We start from the raw sequence: 22,370 nt of genomic DNA, 5'->3' as shown, positions 1-22,370 counted from the left end.
GACAAGTTGATACTAAAATTTATATGGAAGAATAAACATGTAGAATGTACAAGGAAACACTGAGAGTAAGAGCTATGATGAGGTATTAGCCCAACTAGATATTAAAACATACTAGAGGTAAGCCACTACAATTAAAAGAGCCTTCTGAATCACTTTGCTGCACACCTGAAACTAACACAACATTGCAAATCAACTATACTCTAATATAAAATAAAAATTAAATTAAATAAACAGCCTGCATGGATAGTTAGCTAGATCAACAGAATAGACAGAACATCCAGAAAGCAACTCAACTGCATAAAGAAATCTAGTATATGATAAAGGTGGTACCTCAAATCACTGAGGCAATGATAAACATTTTAATAATAGTTTTGGGACAAGTAGAATAGAAAGTGCATATTTAACTTTATAAGAAACTGTCAAAGTTGTTTTTTTAAAGTTGCTATACCATTTCGCATTCCCATCACCAACGTTTGAGATTTCAAGTTGTTCCACATCCCTGATAGCACTTATTGTTGCCAATCTTTTAGATTTTAGCTATTCTAGTGTGTGTGTGTGGGGGGGTATCTTAATGACATTTTAGTTTTTATCCCCTTAGTGAAAAAAGATGTTGTACATCTTTTGATGTACTTATTGGCAATCCATAAATATATTCCTTTGGTGATCAATCTTTTATCTTTTGTCCATTTAAAATTTTGTCTTATTATTGAGTTGCAAAAGTTCCTTAAATATTCTGGATAAAAGTCCTTTATCGATATGTGTGTTGCAAGTATTTTCTCCAATCTGTGTTTTGCCTTTTTATTTTTGTAACTGTCTTTTAAAGAGCATACATTTTTAATTTTAATGAAGTTAAATTTATACATTTTTTAAATTGTGCTTTTTGCGTTTGATCTGAAAAGTCCATGCCTAACTCCAAACCACATACAATTTTCTCCTATATATTCTCTTAGAAGTTTTATAGTTGTAACACTTACAATTAGTTCTCTCATCCATTTCAAGTTAGTTTAAATTTTTGTACAGGAAAGAAGCAAGATTCACATTTTTCATGTAGATAGCCACTTGTTCTAGCTCATATGTTGAAAGGACTATCCTTTCCCCAGTGAATGACCAGACACCTTGGTTGAAAATCAATTGGCTATATATATGTGGATCTATTTCTGGACTCTCCTTTTATTAAAGATTTTTCTTTGGAATAATTTCAAATATATAAAAAAGTTACAAGAATAATTCAAATAATACCCATATATCCTTTAATTCTTTTATTGTAAAAATATTGTTCCATTTGCATTTTATCTCACTTCATATATTATATTTCCCCATATATATATGCCTTTTTCTGAACCACTTGCAAGTAAGTTGGTTGAATATGTACATCATGGTTCTTTACCCTTAAATACTTTATTGTCTATTACTAAGAATAAGGATATTATCCTACATAATCACTGAGAAGAAACCTTAGGAATAAGAGCTGTTTTCTGCAGTTCCTCCCTCTGTGATAATATAGTGTTTTCTTTCTTGTCTTTTCGATTACCTAGTTAAAAACTTTACACCTAGCTATCAATTCTTGACATTAAATTGTGTTAAAAATTTAAGTTGATTTAAAAAATTATTTCATTACTGAAATGGAAAAGCAGTATAATTTGCTATAAATGAAAAGTTATAATAACAGGATGAAAAGCTTTAAAATGTTATTAAATTTAAGCTAGATACTGCCATTTGATAAAAAAAATCTGAGCTTCCACTTTGTTGTAAAAGAAAATCAGCAAGTGCTAACAAGGTACTGACCTGAGGTGTAATGCATTTGTCTATATCAAGGGTTATAAGTACAAACCTTTGGGGAATATTTATAGCAGAAACATCTGTAGACAGCTAAATACTCTCAATATATTTTGAACAATGTAAAATATGTAAACCTCATTCTGACAACTTTGCTTTTTTGAAAACATACCATGAAAATATTCCCCAAGGGCACTAATTGTAATAGTGAAAAATTTGAAACAGCCTAATCTTTTTCAATAGAAGCATAGACAAATAAGTTATGCAAAAATTATAATATGGTACCCTGTGTTGTGTTGAAAAGCACAAGATACATCTGTATGTACTCAAATGGAAGTATGCCAATAATATACTATTTAGTGATAAAAGAAAATCTTAGCAAAAAAGTAAATAAAGATTCCATTGCTCCAGGAAAAAAAAAAAGTGTATATATTTTACTATGCATGCACATAAAAATAAGACTGAATGGCTATTACCAAATAGCCAGAGTTACTTCTGTGGAATTCAATGGAGGTGTAATTTCACTTAAAACTTTGCACATCTCTTTATTGCTTGGAATTTTTTAGATACATGTCCTACTTTTATAATTAAAAAAATTAAATGGCCATTTATCAGAACAATTAAAATATCCATCCAATCAAGAGTTCATATAAAGATTTACGGAAACCACAGTTTATATGCTAGTTGCCTTCTATTTATTCTTAAAAATTTCCCCTCTTATTTGCCTTAAATGAAACTGTTGGAATAACATTTCACTTGATTTGGATGTAGACATCAAAATCAGTCTCATAAAAAGGAGGCTGTGATGCTGTGCAAGCAGAGCAGTAAAAGCATACCTCACTGAGTAAAAATACTGCTACTAGCAACCAGGGGTCTCTAATCTGATTGTTTCTTTATTGAAATCATAGCAGGAATCTCCTAACATCCTGTATGCATGTAATATTGTCATGGTTCAAAGCAAGAACCTGCAACCATAGTCTTCTGGCATAGCTAATGAAACTGTCTAAAGAATTGAGATAATAGAACAATTGCCTTCACAGCTTTCTGAGATCAACACACACACAAACATCCATACATGACCTTTCTGCTACCTTCTAAATTCCTAGACTCAGAGGAAAACAAACAAACAAAAAATTATTGTCTTAAACACTAAGTGCTAACCCCACGCTAAGAAAATATACATATACCATTTAATTATCAAATAACCCCATAAGGAAAGTACTATTGCTATTCTTATTTTACAGATATAAGTCTCATAGAGGTTAAATAACCTGACTATATTTATATGCTTCTAAGAGAAAGAGCTTGGATTTGAACCCCATCTACCTAAATGCTAAGGCCCAACTTCTGAACCATCAAGGTATCTCTGCACTGTGGTTAAGACCATTCTGGCAACAGCATTTTGCTCACAAATGAATGACTAAATGGTGGCGTAGATACAAAACTGGGAAGATGGGAAATGTAGTGGGTAAGAATAGTAGTAAAAAGAATGGAATACGATGCCATTGTGAATAAAAACCACATAATCAAGTTTTAATCAGTTTGATTCTATGTAAGAAACTTACCTAATCAAATTAAAAGGCTGCTCCTTGTAAAAATAGGAAAACCGAGCCCAGTTCTGGCAAAGTGTGTACCTTTTATTGACAGGATTAGGAGGTTCTGATGGCTTCCAATATTGACCCTACAGACACGCAAGAAGAAATTACTGAATGACAAAGCAAAAGACAAGGGTGAATAAAAGAACACTGCTTTTATAAAAAGCCTAGTGAATGAGGCAAATGTTCTCTTTCACTTTTCGATTTGGATTTTCATATTCTATTGATGTAAATTACTAAATCATATAGTGTATTGTAGAGTGTAGTACATTTGCTACACTACAGTAAATGAAAATAATAGTGCTTTATTTATTAAATTTTCACACTCAGCTATCTAAAAACACAAGTTGAAGTCTGAGACTGGCTTTACTCAAGCTGTTCCTTTGACCTGGAGTCCTCCTTTCATCTCTACTCAAATTCCAACAGTCACAGCTCAGGGATTCCCACAACTATATAACTGGCTGGGACTTTGGAAATAGGCTGACATTTTTATTTTATAGATGGAAAAGCTGAACCCCAAGCAGAGTTAAGTGAATGATCAAAAGTCACACAGCTATGACTGGAATCTCCTCTAGGCAACCTGTCTTGTCCTCACTGGCCATCACTGATATCTGTTTCCCAAAGAACTTAAAATATACAACAGACTTTAGCACTTAAAAGCCTCAGTATTGTTTCAGGTGTACGTTCCTTCCCCATTTTTAGGTACTGAGTAGGCTTATTAATATAAAGTTAATTAGGGCCTAGCAGAGCACTGTCTACACATAACTGTTCAATATTTTCTCTTAACTGTTTGCCTAGACAAGTAAACTACTGAAGACAACACTGAGCAAACACCCAATCTAAAATTAAGCACATATGAAAATCTCTGTATGACAAGGTATAAGATTTTATATCATCCAGATTCCAAATTTTGTCTTCTTCTATAGCTTGTCCTACTGAATCTTGAGAAATGAAATAGAAAAAAAGAAAAAAGCTGCCTATTTGCGTATCTTTAAAAAAAAAAAAAAAGGTTCTTTAAAGCACATAAGAGAAAAATCCAGTACCTAAACCTGTATTCAGGAGAGAAGAAAGGAAAAAAGGTAAAATTAATAGTAAATGATAGCTCTCTGTAGCAAGAGCTCAGTAACACTGATTTTATAGTGACCGTGGAGGACTCTGCTGGAAGGCTAGATATATGGAGTAAAATTGCTGGTGACTGAGGACAGTTTGGCTTTATGACCTGGTGAAAGTAAGAAAAGAATCAATGCCCTAAAAACAAACAAACAAACAAACAAAATCCTCAAAATCTTCAAAAAAAGAATGAGCCCTTTTGTGAAGAATGATTAACAAATAATGTGTTGCAAAGTGTTTATTAACCCACTATCAAATGCCTGTGACATTATTTAGAATCCATAATCCCCTAGAAGTTCTTTTGCCCCAGGGAAAAGTGTGTGTATGTGTGTATGCAGGGTGGGGTAGTTTCTTTAACACAAGTTAAATTCACCTGAATTGATACTAGTGTTGAGAATTGCCACTCATTTTGGAAAATTCCTCTAACATACCAAAGATAATCAACTAACCAATGTTGAACAGACCTAGAGTCAACAGTTAACATACTGTTGAATAAATATTGACAGAGGAAAGCTGCAAAAGAGAGATTGGCTTTGGGCTTTTGGAAACCATGACAGCAACATCATTTTCAAAAACATGGGCAGGACTTCCCTGGTGGCTCAGTGGTTAAGAATCCACCTGCCAATGCAGGGGACACGGGTTTGATCCGTGGTCTGGGAAGATCCCACATGCCGAGGAGCAACTAAGCCTGTGTGCCAGAACTACTGAGCCTGCACTCTAGAGCCCGGGAGCCACAACTACTGAGCCTGTGTACTGCAACTACTGAAGCCTGCGTGCCTAGAAACCTGTGCTCCACAAGAAGAAGCCACCGCAATGAGAAACCTACACACTGCAACGAAGGGTAGCCCCTGCTTGCTGTAACTAGAGAAAGCCCATGCACAGCAACGAAGACCCAATGCAGCCAATAAGTAAATAATAAAATAAAAATTAAAAAATAAAATTTTAAAAAAGGGCAATGATTTAGATGCCACTTGTTTAAATAGAAATACCTAGTTATTTTATATTCCAAAGGAGTGTGTTTCACGAAAAGAGGTCATCATCAAAAAGTCTTTATAAGGGCTTCCCTGGTGGTGCAGTGGTTGCGCGTCCGCCTGCCGATGCAGGGGAACCGGGTTCGCGCCCCGGTCCGGGAGGATCCCACATGCCGCGAAGCGGCTGGGCCCGTGAGCCATGGCCGCTGCGCCTGCGCGTCCGGAGCCTGTGCTCCGCAACGGGAGAGGCCACAGCAGTGAGAGGCCCGCGTACCGCAAAAAAAAGAAAAAAAAAAAAAAAGTCTCTATAAGTATAGCAGAGTTAAACAGTAAAAAAGGAAACCAAGGTTCCAGGAGATGATCCAAACTAGTTTATATGTGTTCAGCCAAATAATATCTACTGACAACAGGTGATGAAATTTAAACACTGAATATCCAAAAGGAAAGTTTTCTCTCAGAAACCCCCAGAAACTAGGCTATCTCGGTTGACAAGCCAAGTTTTAGGTTTGGTTGAATGGTGCACCTTATAAAATGTCACTTCTTTGTTGAACTCAATATTTTTGTACATGATCCGCCAGCCTCAATCCTACTCCAGAATCTCGGTTGTTTGTCTGAATCTTTCTTATGGACTGAAGTCTTTAGCTTTTATTGCAGTTGTACTTATGCTTTATTTCCCAGAAATTCCTAGTCTGTGAGCTTGGATTCATGGTTGTGTTCCAGTAATACCTAACAGAATGCTTTACATATAATTAAAACCAATTATACATTTGATGAATGAATACATGAATGCATGCAATTTAAGTCCTTTACAACTTAAAAACTTTATAAATAAGAAAAGACTTGATGGATAGAAATTTCCAAAAGTTATGTTCTAAAATGTTCTTTTAATATAACTATTTTCAATATGGGTTCTAAAGAAAATTCATGTGTAAATGTAATAATTTTTAAATGAATTTCCACTGAAATCTCAATGTAGAGAGGTATTAACTGTGTTTCAGCATAGTTCTCAGCTTGGACCTAGGGAGTCTGTGGGGATTTTCCCAACATGAGCGAGATTAAGCAACCTGTCATAAAACAGGAAGCAAATGGAAGATTCCTTCTCCCAACAAGGCAGCCTCTGAACGTGGGAAAGGGAAAACGGGCTCAGTATTTCAAGACCAAGCACATACTTACATCATGGAGTGGAAAGGCAGAGGAATAAGTGTGAGAATTTAGCAGTCTTTCAATCCCAAACCTTTTCTTCCCATCCTCTATGCCAAAAGGACACCGTGAGAGAATATAATAAACCTATAAGGTAAGCATAAAGAAACACACATTTCAGAACTTTATGCTTTCTATATTTTTTTCAAGTCACAATTTAACAGAGTCTACTTTGCCTCAGTACAGGCTTTGATTATGGAAGGAACCTTCCCCTTTTTGTCTGGAGGAAGATGTAGAGGTTGGGGTTGTATGGAGTCACAGGTATTTCACCTCCTGGGTATGAGAGCTCATTATTCCCTTAGGGAGAGGGGGAATGGGTGATATAAGTTATTTTTCTTCTCCTGTCCCAAGCTCCTCTGGGAGTCCTTTGTACCAGAATTCATACTATAATCAGGGTCTCAAGTTAGAGTCTAATAACACTGCTACTAATAGTTCAGGTAGGATAATATGGAGTAGAATTGACACTTGGCCAAGCTGTCTTGAATACTTTTCATTAATTACTCTGATATTTTGAAAAGGGCCTTTTCTTGATATCAGAATTTATTAACTCAAGATTATCACACCTCTGCAACTACTTTGCAATCATTTACATATTTTTATCAGTTTTTTCCTCTGTATAATTTGGGCTGTGTCCTCTGCTTTTCTATATTTGTCAATTCAATGTCATCTGTTTTTTGTCTTGCAGGAACTTTCCAGTATTTCTGCTTTTCTGACTGCTGCATTTGGCCATTTTAGCACTGTTCTATTTTTCTTTAATCTCAAAAACAAAGTTTATTTCTAAGGCAGGAGAGAATAGAGGTTAAAAGAATCTTCCTAAGCTGACCATAACTTTTTTTTTTTTTTTTACGTTTTTGGTTCCATAAACTTTATTTTTCTTTTTTTTTAACATCTTTATTGGAGTATAATTGCCCCACAATGTAGTGTTTCTGCTGTATAACAAAGTGAGCCAGCCATACGTACACATATATCCCCATATCCCTGAGCGGTCACAAAGCACTGAGCTGATCTCCCTCTGTCATACGGCTGCTTCCCACTAGCTATCTAGTCTACATTTGTATGTATGTAAATGCCACTCTCTCACTTCTCAGGTTACTCTTCCCCCACCCCGTATCCTCAAGTCCACTCTCTATGTCCGTGTCTTTATTCCTGTCCTGCCCCTAGGTTCCTCAGAACCATTTTTTTTTTTACATTCAATATATATGTGTTAGCATACGGTATTTGTTTTTCTTTCCGACTTACTTCACTCTCTAGGACAGACTCTCTAGGTCCATCCACCTCACTATAAATAACTCAATTTCATTTCTCTTTAAGGCTGAGTAATATTCCATTGTATATATGTGCCACATTTCTTTATCCATTCTTCTGTCGACGGACACTTAGGTTGCTTCCATGTCCTGGCTATTGTAAATAGTGCTGCAATGAACATTGTGGTACATGTCTCTTTTTGAATTATGGTTTTCTCAGGGTATATGCCCAGTAGTGGGATTGCTGGATCATATGGTAGTTCTATTTTCAGGTTTTTAAGGAACCTCCATACTGTTCTCCACAGTGGCTGTATCAATTTACATTCTCACGAACAGTGCAAGAGGGTTCACTTTTCTCCACACCCTCTCCAGCATTTGTTGCTTCTAGATTTTTTGATGATAGCCATTCTGACCCGTGTGAGATGATACCTCATTGTGGTTTTAATTTGCACTCCTCTAATGATTAGTGATGTTGAGCATCCTTTCATGTGTTTGTTGGCAACCTGTATATCTTCTTTGGAGAAATGTCTATTTAGGTCTTCTGCCCATTTTTGGATTGCGTTGTGTTTTTTTGATATTGAGCTGCATGAGCTGTTTGTATATTTTGGAGATTAATCCTTTGTCAGTTGCTTCGTTAGCAATTATTTTTCTCTCATTCTGAGGGTTGCCTTTTCATCTTGTTTATGGTCTGCTTTGCTGTGCAAAAGCTTTTAAGTTTCATTAGGTCCCATTTGTTTATTTTTGTTTTTATTTCCATTTCTCTAGAAGGTGGGTCCAAAAGTATCTTGTTGTGATTTATGTCATAGAGTGTTAGTACCATATTCTCTTGATTACTGTAGCTTTGTAGTATAGTCTGAAGTCCAGGAGCCTGATTCATCCAGCTCAGTTTTTCTTTCTCAACATTGCGTTAGCTATTTGGGGTCTTTAGTGTTTCCATACAAACTGTGAAATTTTTTGTTATAATTCTGTGAAAAATGAAATTGGTAGTTTGAAAGGGATTGCACTGAATCTGCAGATTGCTTTGGGTAGTAGAGTCATTTTCACAATGATGATTCTTCCAATCCAAGAACATGGTATATCTCTCCATCTGTTTGTATCATCTTTAATTTCTTTCATCAGTGTCTTATAGTTTTCTGCATACAGGTCTTTCGTCTCCTTAGGTAGGTTTATTCCTAGGTATTTTATTCTTTTTGTTGCAATGGTAAATAGCAGCATTTCCTTAATTTCTCTTTTAGATTTTTCATCCTTAGTGTATAGGAATGCCAGAGATTTCTGTGCATTAATTTTGTATCCTGCTACTTTACCAAATTCATTGATTAGCTCTAGTGGTTTTCTGGTAGCATCTTTAGGATTCGGTACATATAGTAACATGTCATCTGCAAACAGTGACATTTTAACTACTTCTTTTCCAACTTGGATTCCTTTTACTTCTTCTTCTTCTCTGACTGCTGTGGCTAAAACTTCCAAAACTATGTGGAATAATAGTGGTGAGAGTGGGCAACCTGTCTTGTTGCTGTTCTTAGTAGAAATGGTTTCAATTTTTCACCAGTGAGAACGATGTTGGCTGTGGGTTTGTCATATATGGCCTTTATTATGTCGAGGTAAGTTCCCTCTATGCCTACTTTCTGGAGAGTTTTTATCATAAATGGGTGTTGAATCTTGTTGAAAACTTTTCTGCATCTATTGAGATTATCATACGGCTTTTATCCTTCAGTTGGTTAATATGGTGTATCACTGATTGATTTGCGTATATTGAAGAATCCTTGCATTCCTGGGATAAACCCCACTTGATCATGGTGTATGATCCTTTTAATGTGCTGTTGCATTCTGTTTGCTAGTATTTTTTTGATGATTTTTGCATTTATGCTCATCAGGGATATTGGCCTGTAGTTTTCTTTTTTTGTGACATCTTTGTTTTTGGTATCAGGGTGATGGTGGCCTCACAGAATGATTTTGGGAGTGTTCGCCCTCTGCTATATTTTGGAAGAGTTTGAGAAGGATAGGTGTTAGCTCTTCTCTAAATGTTTCATAGAATTCGCCTGTGAAGCCATCTGGTCCTGGGCTTTTGTTTGTTGGAAGATTTTTAATCACAGTTTCAATTTCAGTGCTTGTGATTGGTCTATTTATAGTTTCTATTTATTCCTGGTTCAGTCTCAGAAGGTTGTGCTTTTCTAAGAATTTGTCCATTTCTTCCAGGTTGTCCATTTTATTGGCATATAGTTGCTTGTAGTAATCTCTCAGGATCTTTTGTATTTCTGCAGTGTCAGTTGTTATGTCTCCTTTTCCATTTCTAATTCTATTGATTTCAGTCTTCTCCGTTTTTTTCTTGATGAGTCTGGCTAATGGTTTATCAATTTTGTTGAAAACTTTTCTGCATCTATTGAGATTATCATACGGCTTTTATCCTTCAGTTGGTTAATATGGTGTATCACTGATTGATTTGCGTATATTGAAGAATCCTTGCATTCCTGGGATAAACCCCACTTGATCATGGTGTATGATCCTTTTAATGTGCTGTTGCATTCTGTTTGCTAGTATTTTTTTGATGATTTTTGCATTTATGCTCATCAGGGATATTGGCCTGTAGTTTTCTTTTTTATTTCTGATATGATCTTTATGATTTCTTTCCATCTGCTAACTTTGGAGAATTTTTTGTTCTTCTTTCTCTAATTGCTTTAGGTGTAAGGTTAGGTTGTTTATTTGAGATGTTTCTTGTCTCTTGAGGTAGCATTGTATTGCTATATACTTCCCTCTTAGAACTGCTTTTGCTGCATCCCATAGCTTTAGGGTTGTCATGTCATGTTTTCATTGTCATTTGTTTCTAGGTATTTTTTGATTTCCTCTTTGATTTCTTCAGTCATTCCTTGGTTATTTAGTAGCATATTCTTTAGCCTCTATGTGTTTGTATTTTTTACAGTTTTTTTCCTGTAATTGATATCTAGTCTCATAGCATTGTGGTCGGAAAAGATACTTGATACAAGTTCAATTTTTTTAAATTTACCAAGGCTTGATTTGTGACCCAAGATATGATCTCTCCTGGAGAATATTCCATGAGCACTTGAGAAGTAAGTGTATTGTTGTTTTTGGATGGAATGTCCTATAAATATCAATTAAGTCCGTCTTGTTTAATGTGTCATTTAAAGTTTGTGTTTCCTTATTTATTTTCATTTTGGATTATCTGTCCATTGGTGAAAGTGGGGTGTTAAAGTCCCCTACTATGTTTCTATTACTGTCGATTTCCCCTTCTATGGCTGTTAGCACTTGCCTTATGTATTGAGGTGCTCCTATGTTGGGGGCATAAATATTTACAATTGTTATATCTTCTTTTTGGATTGATCCTTTGATCATTATGTAGTGTCCTTCTTTGTCTCTTGTAATAGTCTTTATTTCAAAGTCAATTTTGACTGATATGAGAATTGCTACTGCAGCTTTCTTAGGATTTCCATTTGCACGGAATATTTTTTTCCATCCCCTCACTTTCAGTCTCTATGTGTCCCTAGGTCTGAAGTGAGTCTCTTGTAGACAGCATATATACGGGTCTTGTTTTTATATCCATTCAGCCAGTCTATGTCTTTTGGCAGGAGCATTTAATCCATTTACATTTAAGGTAGTTATCAATATTTATGTTCCTATTACCATTTTCTTAATTGTTTTGGGTTTGTTATTTTAGGTCTTTTTCCTTGTCCTGTGTTTCCTGCTTAGAGAATTTCCTTTAGCATTTGTTGTAAAGCTGGTTTGGTGGTGTTGAATTCTCTTAGCTTTTGCTTGTCTGTAAAGGTTTTAATTCCTCCTTTGAATCTGAATGAGATCCTTGGTGGGTAGATCAATCTTGGTTGTAGGTTTTTCCCTTTCATCACTTTAAATATGTCCTGCCACTCCGTTCTGGCTTGCAGAGTTTCTGCTGAAAGGTCAGCTGTTAACCTTATGGGGATTCCCTTGTATGTTATTTGTTGCTTTTCCCTTGCTGTTTTTAATATTTTTCCTTTGTATTTAATTTTTGATAGTTTGATTAATATGTGTCTCGGTGTGTTTCTCCTTGGCGTTATCCTGTATGGGACTCTCTGCGCTTCCTGGACTTGACTGAGTATTTCCTTTCCCATATTAGGGAAGTTTTCAACTGTAATCTCTTCAAATATTTTCTCAGTCCCTTTCTTTTTCTCTTCTTCTTCTGGGACCCGTATAATTCGAATGTTGTTGTGCTTAATGTTGTCCCAGAGCTTTCTGCGACTGTCCTCAATTCTTTTCATTCTTTTTTGTTTATTCTGCTCTGCAGTAGCTGTTTCCACTATTTTATCTTCCAGGTCACTTATCCATTTTTCTGCTATTGATTCCTTCTAGAGAATTTTAAATTTCATTTATTGTGTTGTTCATCATTTGTTTGCTCTCTAGTTCTTCTAGGTCCTTGTCAAACCTTTCTTGTATTTCTCCATTCTATTTCCAAGATTTTGGATCATCTTTACTATCATTACTCTGAATTCTTTTTCAGGTAGACTGCCTATTTCCTCTTCATTTGCTTGGTTTGATACGTTTTTTATCTTGCTCCTTCATCTGCTGTGTGTTTCTCTGTCTTCTCATTTTGCTTAACTTACTGTGTTTGGGGTCTTCTTTTTGCAGGCTGCAGGTTTGTAGTTCCTGTTATTTTCGGTATCTGCCCAGAGGGGACTGGTGCATGTGTTCTGGTGGATGAGGCTGGATCTTGTCTTTCTGGTGGGCAAGACTGTGTCCAGCGGTGTCTTTTGGGGTGTCTGTGAACTTATTATGATTTTAGGCAGCCTCTCTGCTTATGGGTGGGGTTGTGTTCCATCTTGCTAGTTGTTTGGCATGGGTGTCCAGCACTGGAGCTTGCTGGTCATTGAGTGGAGCTAGGTCTTATCGTTGAAATGGAGATATCTGGGAGATCTCTCTCTGATTGATATTATGAGGTCTCTGGTGGTCCAATGTCCTGCACTCGGCTCTCCCACCTCAGAGTCTCAGGCCTGACACCTGCCCAGAGTACCAAGACCCTGTCAGCCACATGGCCAGGTACATGGAGAGTTTCTTGCCTTTTGGGAAGTCTGAGGTCTTCTGCCAGTGTTCAGTAGGTGTTCTGTAGGAGCTGTTCCACATGTAGATGTGTTTGATGTATTTGTGGGGAGGAAGGTGATCTCCACATCTTTCTCCTCCAACATCTTGAAGGTCCTTCTTCTTAACACTGTTTTAGATATACTTCTCTTCGCCTCCCCTTTTAAATATTTTATAGTTTAAGGAATTGTTGATTGAAATGTTTGTCATCCTTGACAAACATTAGATAATCATCATTATCTAATCTGGTTATTCATTTTAAGGGCAGTTTAATATTATGTCTTGGTAAATAAATGATAATTTATGCAAAGTCGTTTTAATTTTATAAATAATGTGATAAATGTTAACTATTTTACATACTTTGGATTATTTCCCTAGGAAAGATTCACCAAAAAAGATTCTACAAAAAGAACTCTGTACTGGGGAGCTAACAAAGTGGAAAATTTTACTCTTCCATATATTAAGCCTTATTATAAAGCTATGATAATAAATACAGCATGGTGTTGTCAAACAAAAACAAATCCAAACTTAGGAAAGATTTTAACGATTACTGCAAGAGGATGAGGGGTACTGTTGCAATAGAGAGATCTGGGAACATCTGAAAAGCCAAGTATAAAATGACTTCTTTTATAGGGAGAAGTAAGCCAAGTTCAGGAAGTGTCTTTCTTTGTGTTAAGGAAGGGCTAGTCTACATGCCAACATTGGCTAAGGTTGAGGGTGCAGCAAAGTTTAGGGTCTTTTGGGGAAGTAAGTTCAAATGAATTTTGGTTAATTTACCTAACGGTCCTTTGTTTCAAGCGATCAATGAGGATACATAGTTCAGCTAACCATTTATGAAACAAAGAATGGGAATGTGTCTAACCTGTGTCTAACCTTTATTACCATAAAGTAATAACAGAAGAAAGAAACTGTAAGGGTAAGTATAGATCTAAAATACTACTCAGCCACAAAAAAAGAAGTCAATTTTGCCATTCACAACAACATGGATGGACCTGGGGGGTATTATTCTTAATGAAATAAGTCAGAGAAAGACAAATACTGTAAGTTATCACTTACAGTAGAATGCTATATGTATAAATTAAAAAATAAAATAAATGAATGAATATAACAAAACAAACAGATTCACAAAGATAGAGAACAAACTAGTGGTTACCAGTGTGGAGAGGGATGGAGGGAGGGGTGAGATAGGGATAGGGAATAAGAGGTACAAACTACTATGAATAAAATAAATGGTATACATGGATATATTGTACAGCACAGGGGATATAGCCAGTATTTTGTAACTTTAAATGGAGTATAATCTGCAAAATTATTGAATCACTATGTTGTACAAAAAAAAAAAAGGCCTAGTACATAGTAAGTGCTATTTAAGTGTTTGCTATTATTAACAGTAAGAGTATTTTAAGGAATCTCAAAATTATTTTGCACATTTGCAGGGTCACTGGATTAAGTATATACTTGCGAATATTATTACTTTAAGAAGAATACAAATTTGGATACATGAGTTTGGTATATGTTAAAATATATCAATAAGAAAGAAAGAAAGAGAGGGAGGGAGGGAGGGAGGGAGGAAAGAAGGAAGGAAGGAAGGAAGAAAGGAAGGAAGGAAGGGAGACAGAGAGAGAAAGAAGAAAGAGAGTAAAGAAATGGAGGGACAGAGGAAGGAAGGAAAGAACTGAAATTTCCCTGGTGCCAAATCTTACAGCATTTCTTTTAGAGAACTTGTCATTATAAATTCTTTTTCTCTTCTCTTTGAGATGTATGTAAATATTTTTAAAAGCTAAATAAGCCTCTTGACAGTTTCATAACTCAGGAGTGTTTTTCTTAAGTTTTCCAGGAACCATCTCTTTTAAGTGTAAACATCAAGAAAGATAACATCCCTGTTTCCTTGTCTCTGTGGGAGTGTAGTCTAGGTACCTGGTTCCAAGCTGTAACTACCTGCTCCCCAAAGATAAATGAGAAGTTTTTATTTTTATTATTATTATTATTTGGGATAGAGACAACTAATACTGATGAACACTTCAATTAGCAGATGAATTTAGAATAAATTATGTGGCAAACAGTGCTGTCAAGTCAAACGGGGGGTTATCTATGAATATTCTTTAAGTCATGTAGGGAAGGGTGGTTCTTTGCAGTAAGCAGTTTTACAGAACAAGAAGAGTGGGAGATTTCTCTAAATTGTCCCGATTTTCCAGGAACAGAACTCAGGCATAGTTCAACATTGTCAGTATGGATACAAAAACAGACACAGATCAAAGCAGCAGAATCAAACCCAGAAGTAGATCTACGAATATCTAGACACATGAGTTACGACAAAGAGAGAACTGTAAAACAGTATGAAAAGTTGAATGTTTTCAATAATTGGTGTAGGTCAAATGCCTATACATATGGGGGAAAAAAGGCCTCTATTTTGCACCATGAAGAAAAATTAATTCCATGTGGACAGTAGTTCTCAATGTGAAAAGTAAAATAATACAACTTCTAGAATACAGAAAATAACTTCATGATCTTGGTGGTAGTTAAAGGTTAACAGCTTTATTCAGAAAGTAAAGGCTCGAGAAAGTAGACTACAGTTGACTCTTGAACAACGTTGGGGTAGGGGCACTGACCCTTTGGGCAGCCAAAAATGTGAGATTAATATATAGTTTGCCTTCTGTACACAAGGTCCCACCGTATCTGTGGTTCCACATCTAAGAATTCAACCAACCATGGATCATGTAGTAGTGTAGTATTTACTATTGAAAACAATCCATGTATAAGTGGACCCTTGCATTTCAAACCCATGTTGTTCAAGAGTCCAGTGTGCATTAAAATTAAAAACATCTGTTTATGAAAAGAAATGAAAAAGGAATCAAAAAGTAAGAAAATATCAGTAAAATATATAATGAATATAAAGGGTTCAAATAAAGAATATATAAACTGTTCCTACAAATCAACAAGGGAAGACCTAACTGAAAAACAAAATCAAGAGACAATAGCAGGGACTTAACAGAAGTGCATATCTAAATGCCCAATAAATATAAACAAGGAGATCAATCTCATTTGAGATTGCAAATTAAACCATAATGATACATACACAAATAAGTTTCCATAGAAATAATGAAAATTAACAAATAAAAGCTCATACAATTAACCAACCATAGCTAATTTAATCAACCAAATAAATGTTGAGCCAAAGAAGCCAGACTCAAAAGAATACATACCGTGTGACTCCATTTTTTATAAAGTTTAAAAACAGACTATGCTAATCTCTGCTGTTAAAAGTGAAAGTCGGGCTTCCCTGGTGGCGCAGTGGTTGAGAGTCCGCCTGCCGATGCAGGGGACACGGGTTTGTGCCCCGGTCTGGGAAGATCCCACATGCCGCGGAGCGGCTGGGCCCGTGAGCCATGGCCGCTGAGCCTGCGCGTCCGGAGCCTGTGCTCCGCAACGGGAGAGGCCACAACAGTGAGAGGCCTGCGTACCGCAAAAAAAAAAAAAAAAAAAAAGTGAAAGTCTACCTCTGCTGAGAGGGTCAGGAATAGTGACTGGAAGGAGGCACTAGGGCTTCTGGAGGGCTAGGAAAGTTTTCTCTTTTGATCTGGGTGGTGGTTACACAGCTGTGTTCATTTTGTGATTGAATTCAAAGAGCAGTGCACACTTGTGGGCCTATCTCTATTTATGTTATGCTACAGTTTAAAAAGAAATATTGGTACTTTTTAGTGTTGAGAAAGAAATGTGGAAAACAGCATTCTCCTATATTGTTAACAGGACTCTAAATTAGTACATAACTTTGTAAAGGGTGATAGTGTAACACATATACATTTTTAAATGCGCATGCTCTTAGATCCAGAAATTTTCTATGTGGTATCTATTTTGCAGAAAAATCTACATATATGCCGAAATATGTAAATACCAGGTTGTAAACAGCAGAATGTTTGCAACATCAGAAAAATTGGAAACAAACTCAAAAACTGTCAGAAGTGAAAATGTTTTATAAAATTATGTTACATCTATAAATTAGATATTAGAAATATATATAGTGAGCCTCAGATGTCATGATGATTGTGAAGATGCTTTGAAAAGTATGAAATTCTGTACCAATGTAAGATGCTCTTGTAATACTGTACATTTGTACATACGTGAACTACAGTATTCTGGATGAAGATAGGAAGGAAGGGTATTTTCTACATTAATCTTCCAAATAATTTCCTGAACAGAGCAAGAACAGTATTGCTCTACTATGAAGGAGAGGAAATTGTTGAGGTTTTTTTTAGGAATTTTATTTATTTTTTATACAGCAGGTTCTTATTAGTTATCTATTTTATACATATTAGTGTATATATGTCAATCCCAATCTCCCAATTCATCCCAACTGTTGAGTTTTAATGCTGAATTAACCTAAGACATTGGCACTCTTTACAAAGAACAAGTAAAGATAAATGAGTACTGACATTTCTATATCTGAGCAAGTTGCTAAGTTGTTCCTACAGGTTCACTGGCCTTTTGCTGGCAACTTTTTTTTTTTGTGGTATGCGGGCCTTCCTCTGCTGCGGCCTCTCCCGTTGCGGAGCACAGGCTCCGGACGCGCAGGCTCAGCGGCCATGGCTCACGGGCCCAGCCGCTCCGCGGCATGCGGGATCCTCCCAGACGGGGGCGCGAACCCGGTTCCCCTGCATCGGCAGGCGGACGCGCAACCACTGCGCCACCAGGGAAGCCCCTACTGGCAACTTTTTAATGCAACAAGTATATCTGAAGGATTTACGGTTTGCAGAGTGCTTCATGTACATTCTTTCATTTGATCTTCTGAAAAATGCCAGTCTACCATCCTCTCTGTTTTAAGAGGTTATCTTGTTTAGACAGTAGAGCTATTAACTGAAACCAGGCCTTCTGATTCCATACCGTGTGCTCAACATTCCCTTAAAGGTTGCCTCTTATATTTGTTGTTGCTGCTGCTACTTTTTAATCCAGGTAGGAAAAGGAAGCAAATTTTTAGTTTGTGGATTTGCAATTTTTATGTAAATTCTAGGCACTACATTTTGTTTAATATTCCTGTCAGTGAATTTAAAAATATATATATAACTAGGGACTAGAAAAATGATTATTTCAAAATCCTTCTTAGACCCTTAAGAGTGCTGAACCTAAACGGAAGGAAGTCTCTTACTCTTCAGGGAAAGAGAGTAAGTAGTCTCAAGGGGAAGGGTCTTGTGATTGTTAGGACCCTGGTAACTTCATTAATAGGTAACAGATACATGGGGTAAGAGCAACAAAGAACCTGAATTTTTTTTCCTATAAAGTCAGATCAATAATAATATCTCACACTTATTGAACCCTTAGTATGTTCCAGAAACTAGTCAAAGTCATTCACACCTTAACTCATTGAATTCTCAGGGTAACCTATGAGGTGGCTATTACTCCTTTCTTAACAGGAAAAGACAGTGGCACAGAAACTGTGATTAGGAGACAGGTTTTCAATGGGAAATTTCAAGACCCTAGGACTATAGATGGAGAGGAAATATTATTCAAAAGACTGAAAACAAAAATAAAAAAAATTAAAAAAAAGAAAGACTGAAAACAGTTTTAAATGAAAGGAAAAAGTTCTAATGTTTCTCAAATGCTATCTATTGTGAACAAAGTAATATGGCACCTGCCATGTCAGTAAACAAGGAATGTTGCCTGCCACCAAGCCGTCAGCCACTGTAGCCTCCCCACAACAGGGAATTCAGGATGGAGAAAAACAGGATACACATCCTACATAGTTAAGAGGCATAGCAAAGAAATAATTTCAATGAGCCCAGACTCTTGCATCTTCCCATGCATAGAAAAGCACTAAAATCATTAACTTGAGATATCTGGTTTTTGTGATTAGTAGTAATCTTTTAATGTCCCACTACATGTATTTTTTCCAGCAACAAGTCCTATGTACCCTGGCTCCTCTCTTACCTGTTATAACAGCTCCTCAGAGTTCGCAGTAATGTCCTTGAATAAAACATAATTCTCAACTTTTAGGTTGTGCATTATTTTCAGTCAACACCATATACAAAGAAATTAAAACATTCCATTTCTAGTTGGAATGACCAATATTCTTTCTGCTATGCACTGAATTTATAAAACCAAACTATAAGTTTATAAAACCATTTTACAAAAATCTTACAAAACCAAAGTCCTCTGGCTCTCAATTAAGTGATTTCCCCAATATTGCAAGAGGCCTCTCTTTGCTGTGTCCACACTGTCAACCACTCATTTTTAAACGACAGCTGGAGAAGTAGGGAGGTTAACAGGGTTAAGCGGTCCAAGTAGCCTTTCAAACCTGCCCAATACCACCGAACACTTATCGAAATTTACACAGAAACACCTTGTAGACATAGTATCGCACACGCACACATATAAAAGCACACACAGGCACACATCCCTTACACCAAGGGATGTGCCCAAAGGTCTTCTCTACCTACAATTCTATTTCTTGATGAGGATGGAAAGAAGCTTGACTCATCTTCAATGAGGAAGAGCTCCTGCCGATGTCTGGTGAATTGGGCAGTGAAATATTCAGCATGAGGATGCTTCACATTCCTTGGGAGCTTCAGAGGCCCAAGCATACAGCTAAAAGGGATTTTGTCAGCTCGAGGAATATCACTCTCCTTAATAGGCATTTTGATTCCCAACACTTCAGCGTAAGTAACTAATACCTCCCAAGGGGCATGGATCTTGACAAAATAAGTTTTCCCATCTTCGGAGTTCTGTATAAAATGGAGGCAAAATAACAGAAAGATTACTGAGTTGATTAAAGAAAGAAAATTTTACAAAATCTCAAACAAATTAAAGACATCAAGTATTTTCAATTTATTGAAAAATTTCAGCAAAACTTTGCAAATGCTCAAAACAGTTATACATATTATACTTACATATATATGTATATATGTGTATACTATATGTGTGTGTGTGTGTGTGTGTGTGAGAGAGAGAGAGAGAGAGAAACATAGAGATAGACAGAGACAAAGAATATTTTTAAAAATATATTTCAGGGTCAATGTACACTAGTCTGAAGTCCATAGAAACACATGTGGTTCTGGGAAATCTCTTAAGTTTTTAGCAACTAGCTATAAGCTTAGAACTGTGTTTAGGGTATATGAGAAATACATACAAAGTATAAGATATACTCCCTCAGGCTTCCCTGGTGGCGCAGTGGTTGAGAATCTGCCTGCTAATGCAGGGGACACGGGTTCGAGCCCTGGTCTGGGAAGATCCCACATGCCGCAGAGCAACTAGGCCCGTGAGCCACAACTACTGAGCCTGAGCGTCTGGAGCCTGTGCTCTGCAACAAGAGAGGCCGCGATAGTGAGAGGCCCGTGCACCGCGATGAAGAGTGGCCCCCGCTCGCCGCAACTAGAGAAAGCCCTCGCACAGAAACGAAGACCCAACACAGCCCAAAAAATAAATAAACAAAATTAATTAATTTAAAAAAAAAAAGATATACTCCCTCTTCTTACCCAGTTTTGATGTATCACTTACACCTAAAGGAGGAACTTTAGGTAATAAGGGTTCATTACACAGGAGAATAATTAAGTTACACATAGAATATGTGGTATAATTCATATTTACTAGTTCAGTAAAAAACAGGGATAAATATGAAGTAGAGACTATTAATTTAGAAGTAGAGAGTATTAGAGTTTCATGGACAGGGTGGGATCTGAAATAGGTCTTTAAAAGTAATTTTGAAGGAAATTCTAGAAAACCAGTAAATGATAGGAGGTTAAAAAAAAAAAACTTGGCATATTCATGAGCACAAAAAGTGTCTTGGCTTAACTAGAAGGTTATGTTGCAAGATAGCCAGGTTAACTAGTTAGGGTGCTAGATTATAGGCGGCCTTCAAAATGACACAGATATGAAACAAAAACCATGTCTTTACTTTCTCTGGATCCTGACTAGAACTATTTATGCCTATTTTTAAAGTGTTCCACTCATCCCTTATCATCTCAAATTCAGAGCACTGACCTACTTATTTACCTGGAAGACCACAGGCCCTACCATCACCAGTTACATGTCAGTAGTCCAAAAAGCTATTGTTTTACTCCCAAACACAAAGTCTAGCCAGTCAAAGGTCAGAGGAGAAGAAAATAAAACTTAAAAAACCAAGACTCTGATATAGATTAACAATTACATTTACCATTTTATCTTCAATTTCCAACTCAAGACCTGTTTTTCTGAGATTTTGTTCAAACTCTTTTCTTCTTTCCTATGGAAAAACAAATTAGTAGAATTATGTAAAACCCTTTTATTTGCCCAGCGATAAACAGACTTGTTACACAATGACTGTGCCTCCAGATGGTCCCTTGGTTGTATATAAAAGTACTCTATGTATTACCCCCATCTGAGTGCCATGGCCTGCTTTTCACCTATATTATAAATCACAGTATAACTATAAAAATCCAATATATCTAGGAATAATCTCCAGGAAATATGCAGGACCTCTATCTGGAAAAAATGTAGAAAACTTTACTAATTAACATAAAAAATTTGATAAACAGAGAGACATATTATACTCCTAGTTGGGAAGATTCAGTACTACAAAGATATCAGTATTCTTCAAATAAAGGACATATTTAATGCAATTTTAAGCCAAAATATCATCATGACTTTTTAATCATGAAGAATAATTTCACTTAGAAAAAGTAAAATTAAATTTAATTCAATTAAATGCAAATAATCATTACTGTGGGCTTTAAAATAATGATTAATTGTCGAAAAATCTTTTGGCTTTATGATTTAAGTGTGAAAAAATTGTAACAGTGATTTAAGTATAATTCAAGTATGATTTAACTCTTATGTAAGTATGAAAAACTGTAAATGTGACTTAAATGTAAAAAATTATGATTTAAATGTGAAAAATAGTAACTGAAATTTTAAAAGGTTTCACCAGGATATTACAGGACACATCTTCAAATGGATATGTCCACCTTGAGAGATCTTCAAACTTTACAAGGAATAAAATATAATTTTAATGGGTTCTTTTTCTCAATTTCCAAAGTTTACTACATGTGAGAATATGTCTATGAATAATTCTCCTTTCTCTGATACCCTTTCACAATTGCCCTTCTCCTAGGTTACCAAAGAAAAGGCAGGCTGGGAACATCCAGGAAAGCAAAAACAAAACAAAACAACAGGGGCAGAGAGGGACATTCAAAATATTGTTATCAGTATTTAAAAAAGTGAATCTTTTCACTGTAGTAACAAATGCTTTTGCAAGTCATGTGGACACCAATTCTCTAAGTTCAGTAAAACTGAAGGCCGAGCTAAGAGGATTATTAGGTGAAGGACCATTAAACATTACTTTTATGATAAATCACTTTGTAATTTCGGGCTATAATTCAGGAGCTCAAAAAAAGGTTCAAACTGCCAAAACAGTACCTTTTCTATTCCAATCTACTTATTTATCTGAA

At 36.1% G+C, this 22,370-nt stretch overlaps 1 protein-coding gene across 11 annotated transcripts in view; it reads right to left on the bottom strand.

Annotated features, from left to right (window-relative positions):
• ANO5 (anoctamin 5) overlaps positions 1 to 22,370 on the bottom strand; it is a 137,325-nt gene that overhangs the window by 77,150 nt on the left and 37,805 nt on the right. For all 11 annotated transcript variants that reach the window (XM_028500870.2, XM_028500869.2, XM_055078795.1 and 8 more), the window contains 4 exons: positions 21,098 to 21,166; positions 19,386 to 19,670; positions 6,626 to 6,739; positions 3,342 to 3,457 (listed from right to left, as the gene is read on the bottom strand). In XM_028500870.2, the coding sequence (XP_028356671.1) occupies positions 3,342 to 3,457; positions 6,626 to 6,739; positions 19,386 to 19,670; positions 21,098 to 21,166 (584 nt within the window). The remainder of the gene's footprint in view (positions 1 to 3,341; positions 3,458 to 6,625; positions 6,740 to 19,385; positions 19,671 to 21,097; positions 21,167 to 22,370) is intronic.

This window comes from Physeter macrocephalus, chromosome 16 (assembly GCF_002837175.3).
Source record: "Physeter macrocephalus isolate SW-GA chromosome 16, ASM283717v5, whole genome shotgun sequence".
In the NCBI taxonomy this organism is placed as follows: Eukaryota; Metazoa; Chordata; class Mammalia; order Artiodactyla; family Physeteridae; genus Physeter; species Physeter macrocephalus.
The sequence above is the reverse complement of the archived record's forward strand: the minus strand, read 5'-3'. Positions and strand labels throughout refer to the sequence as shown.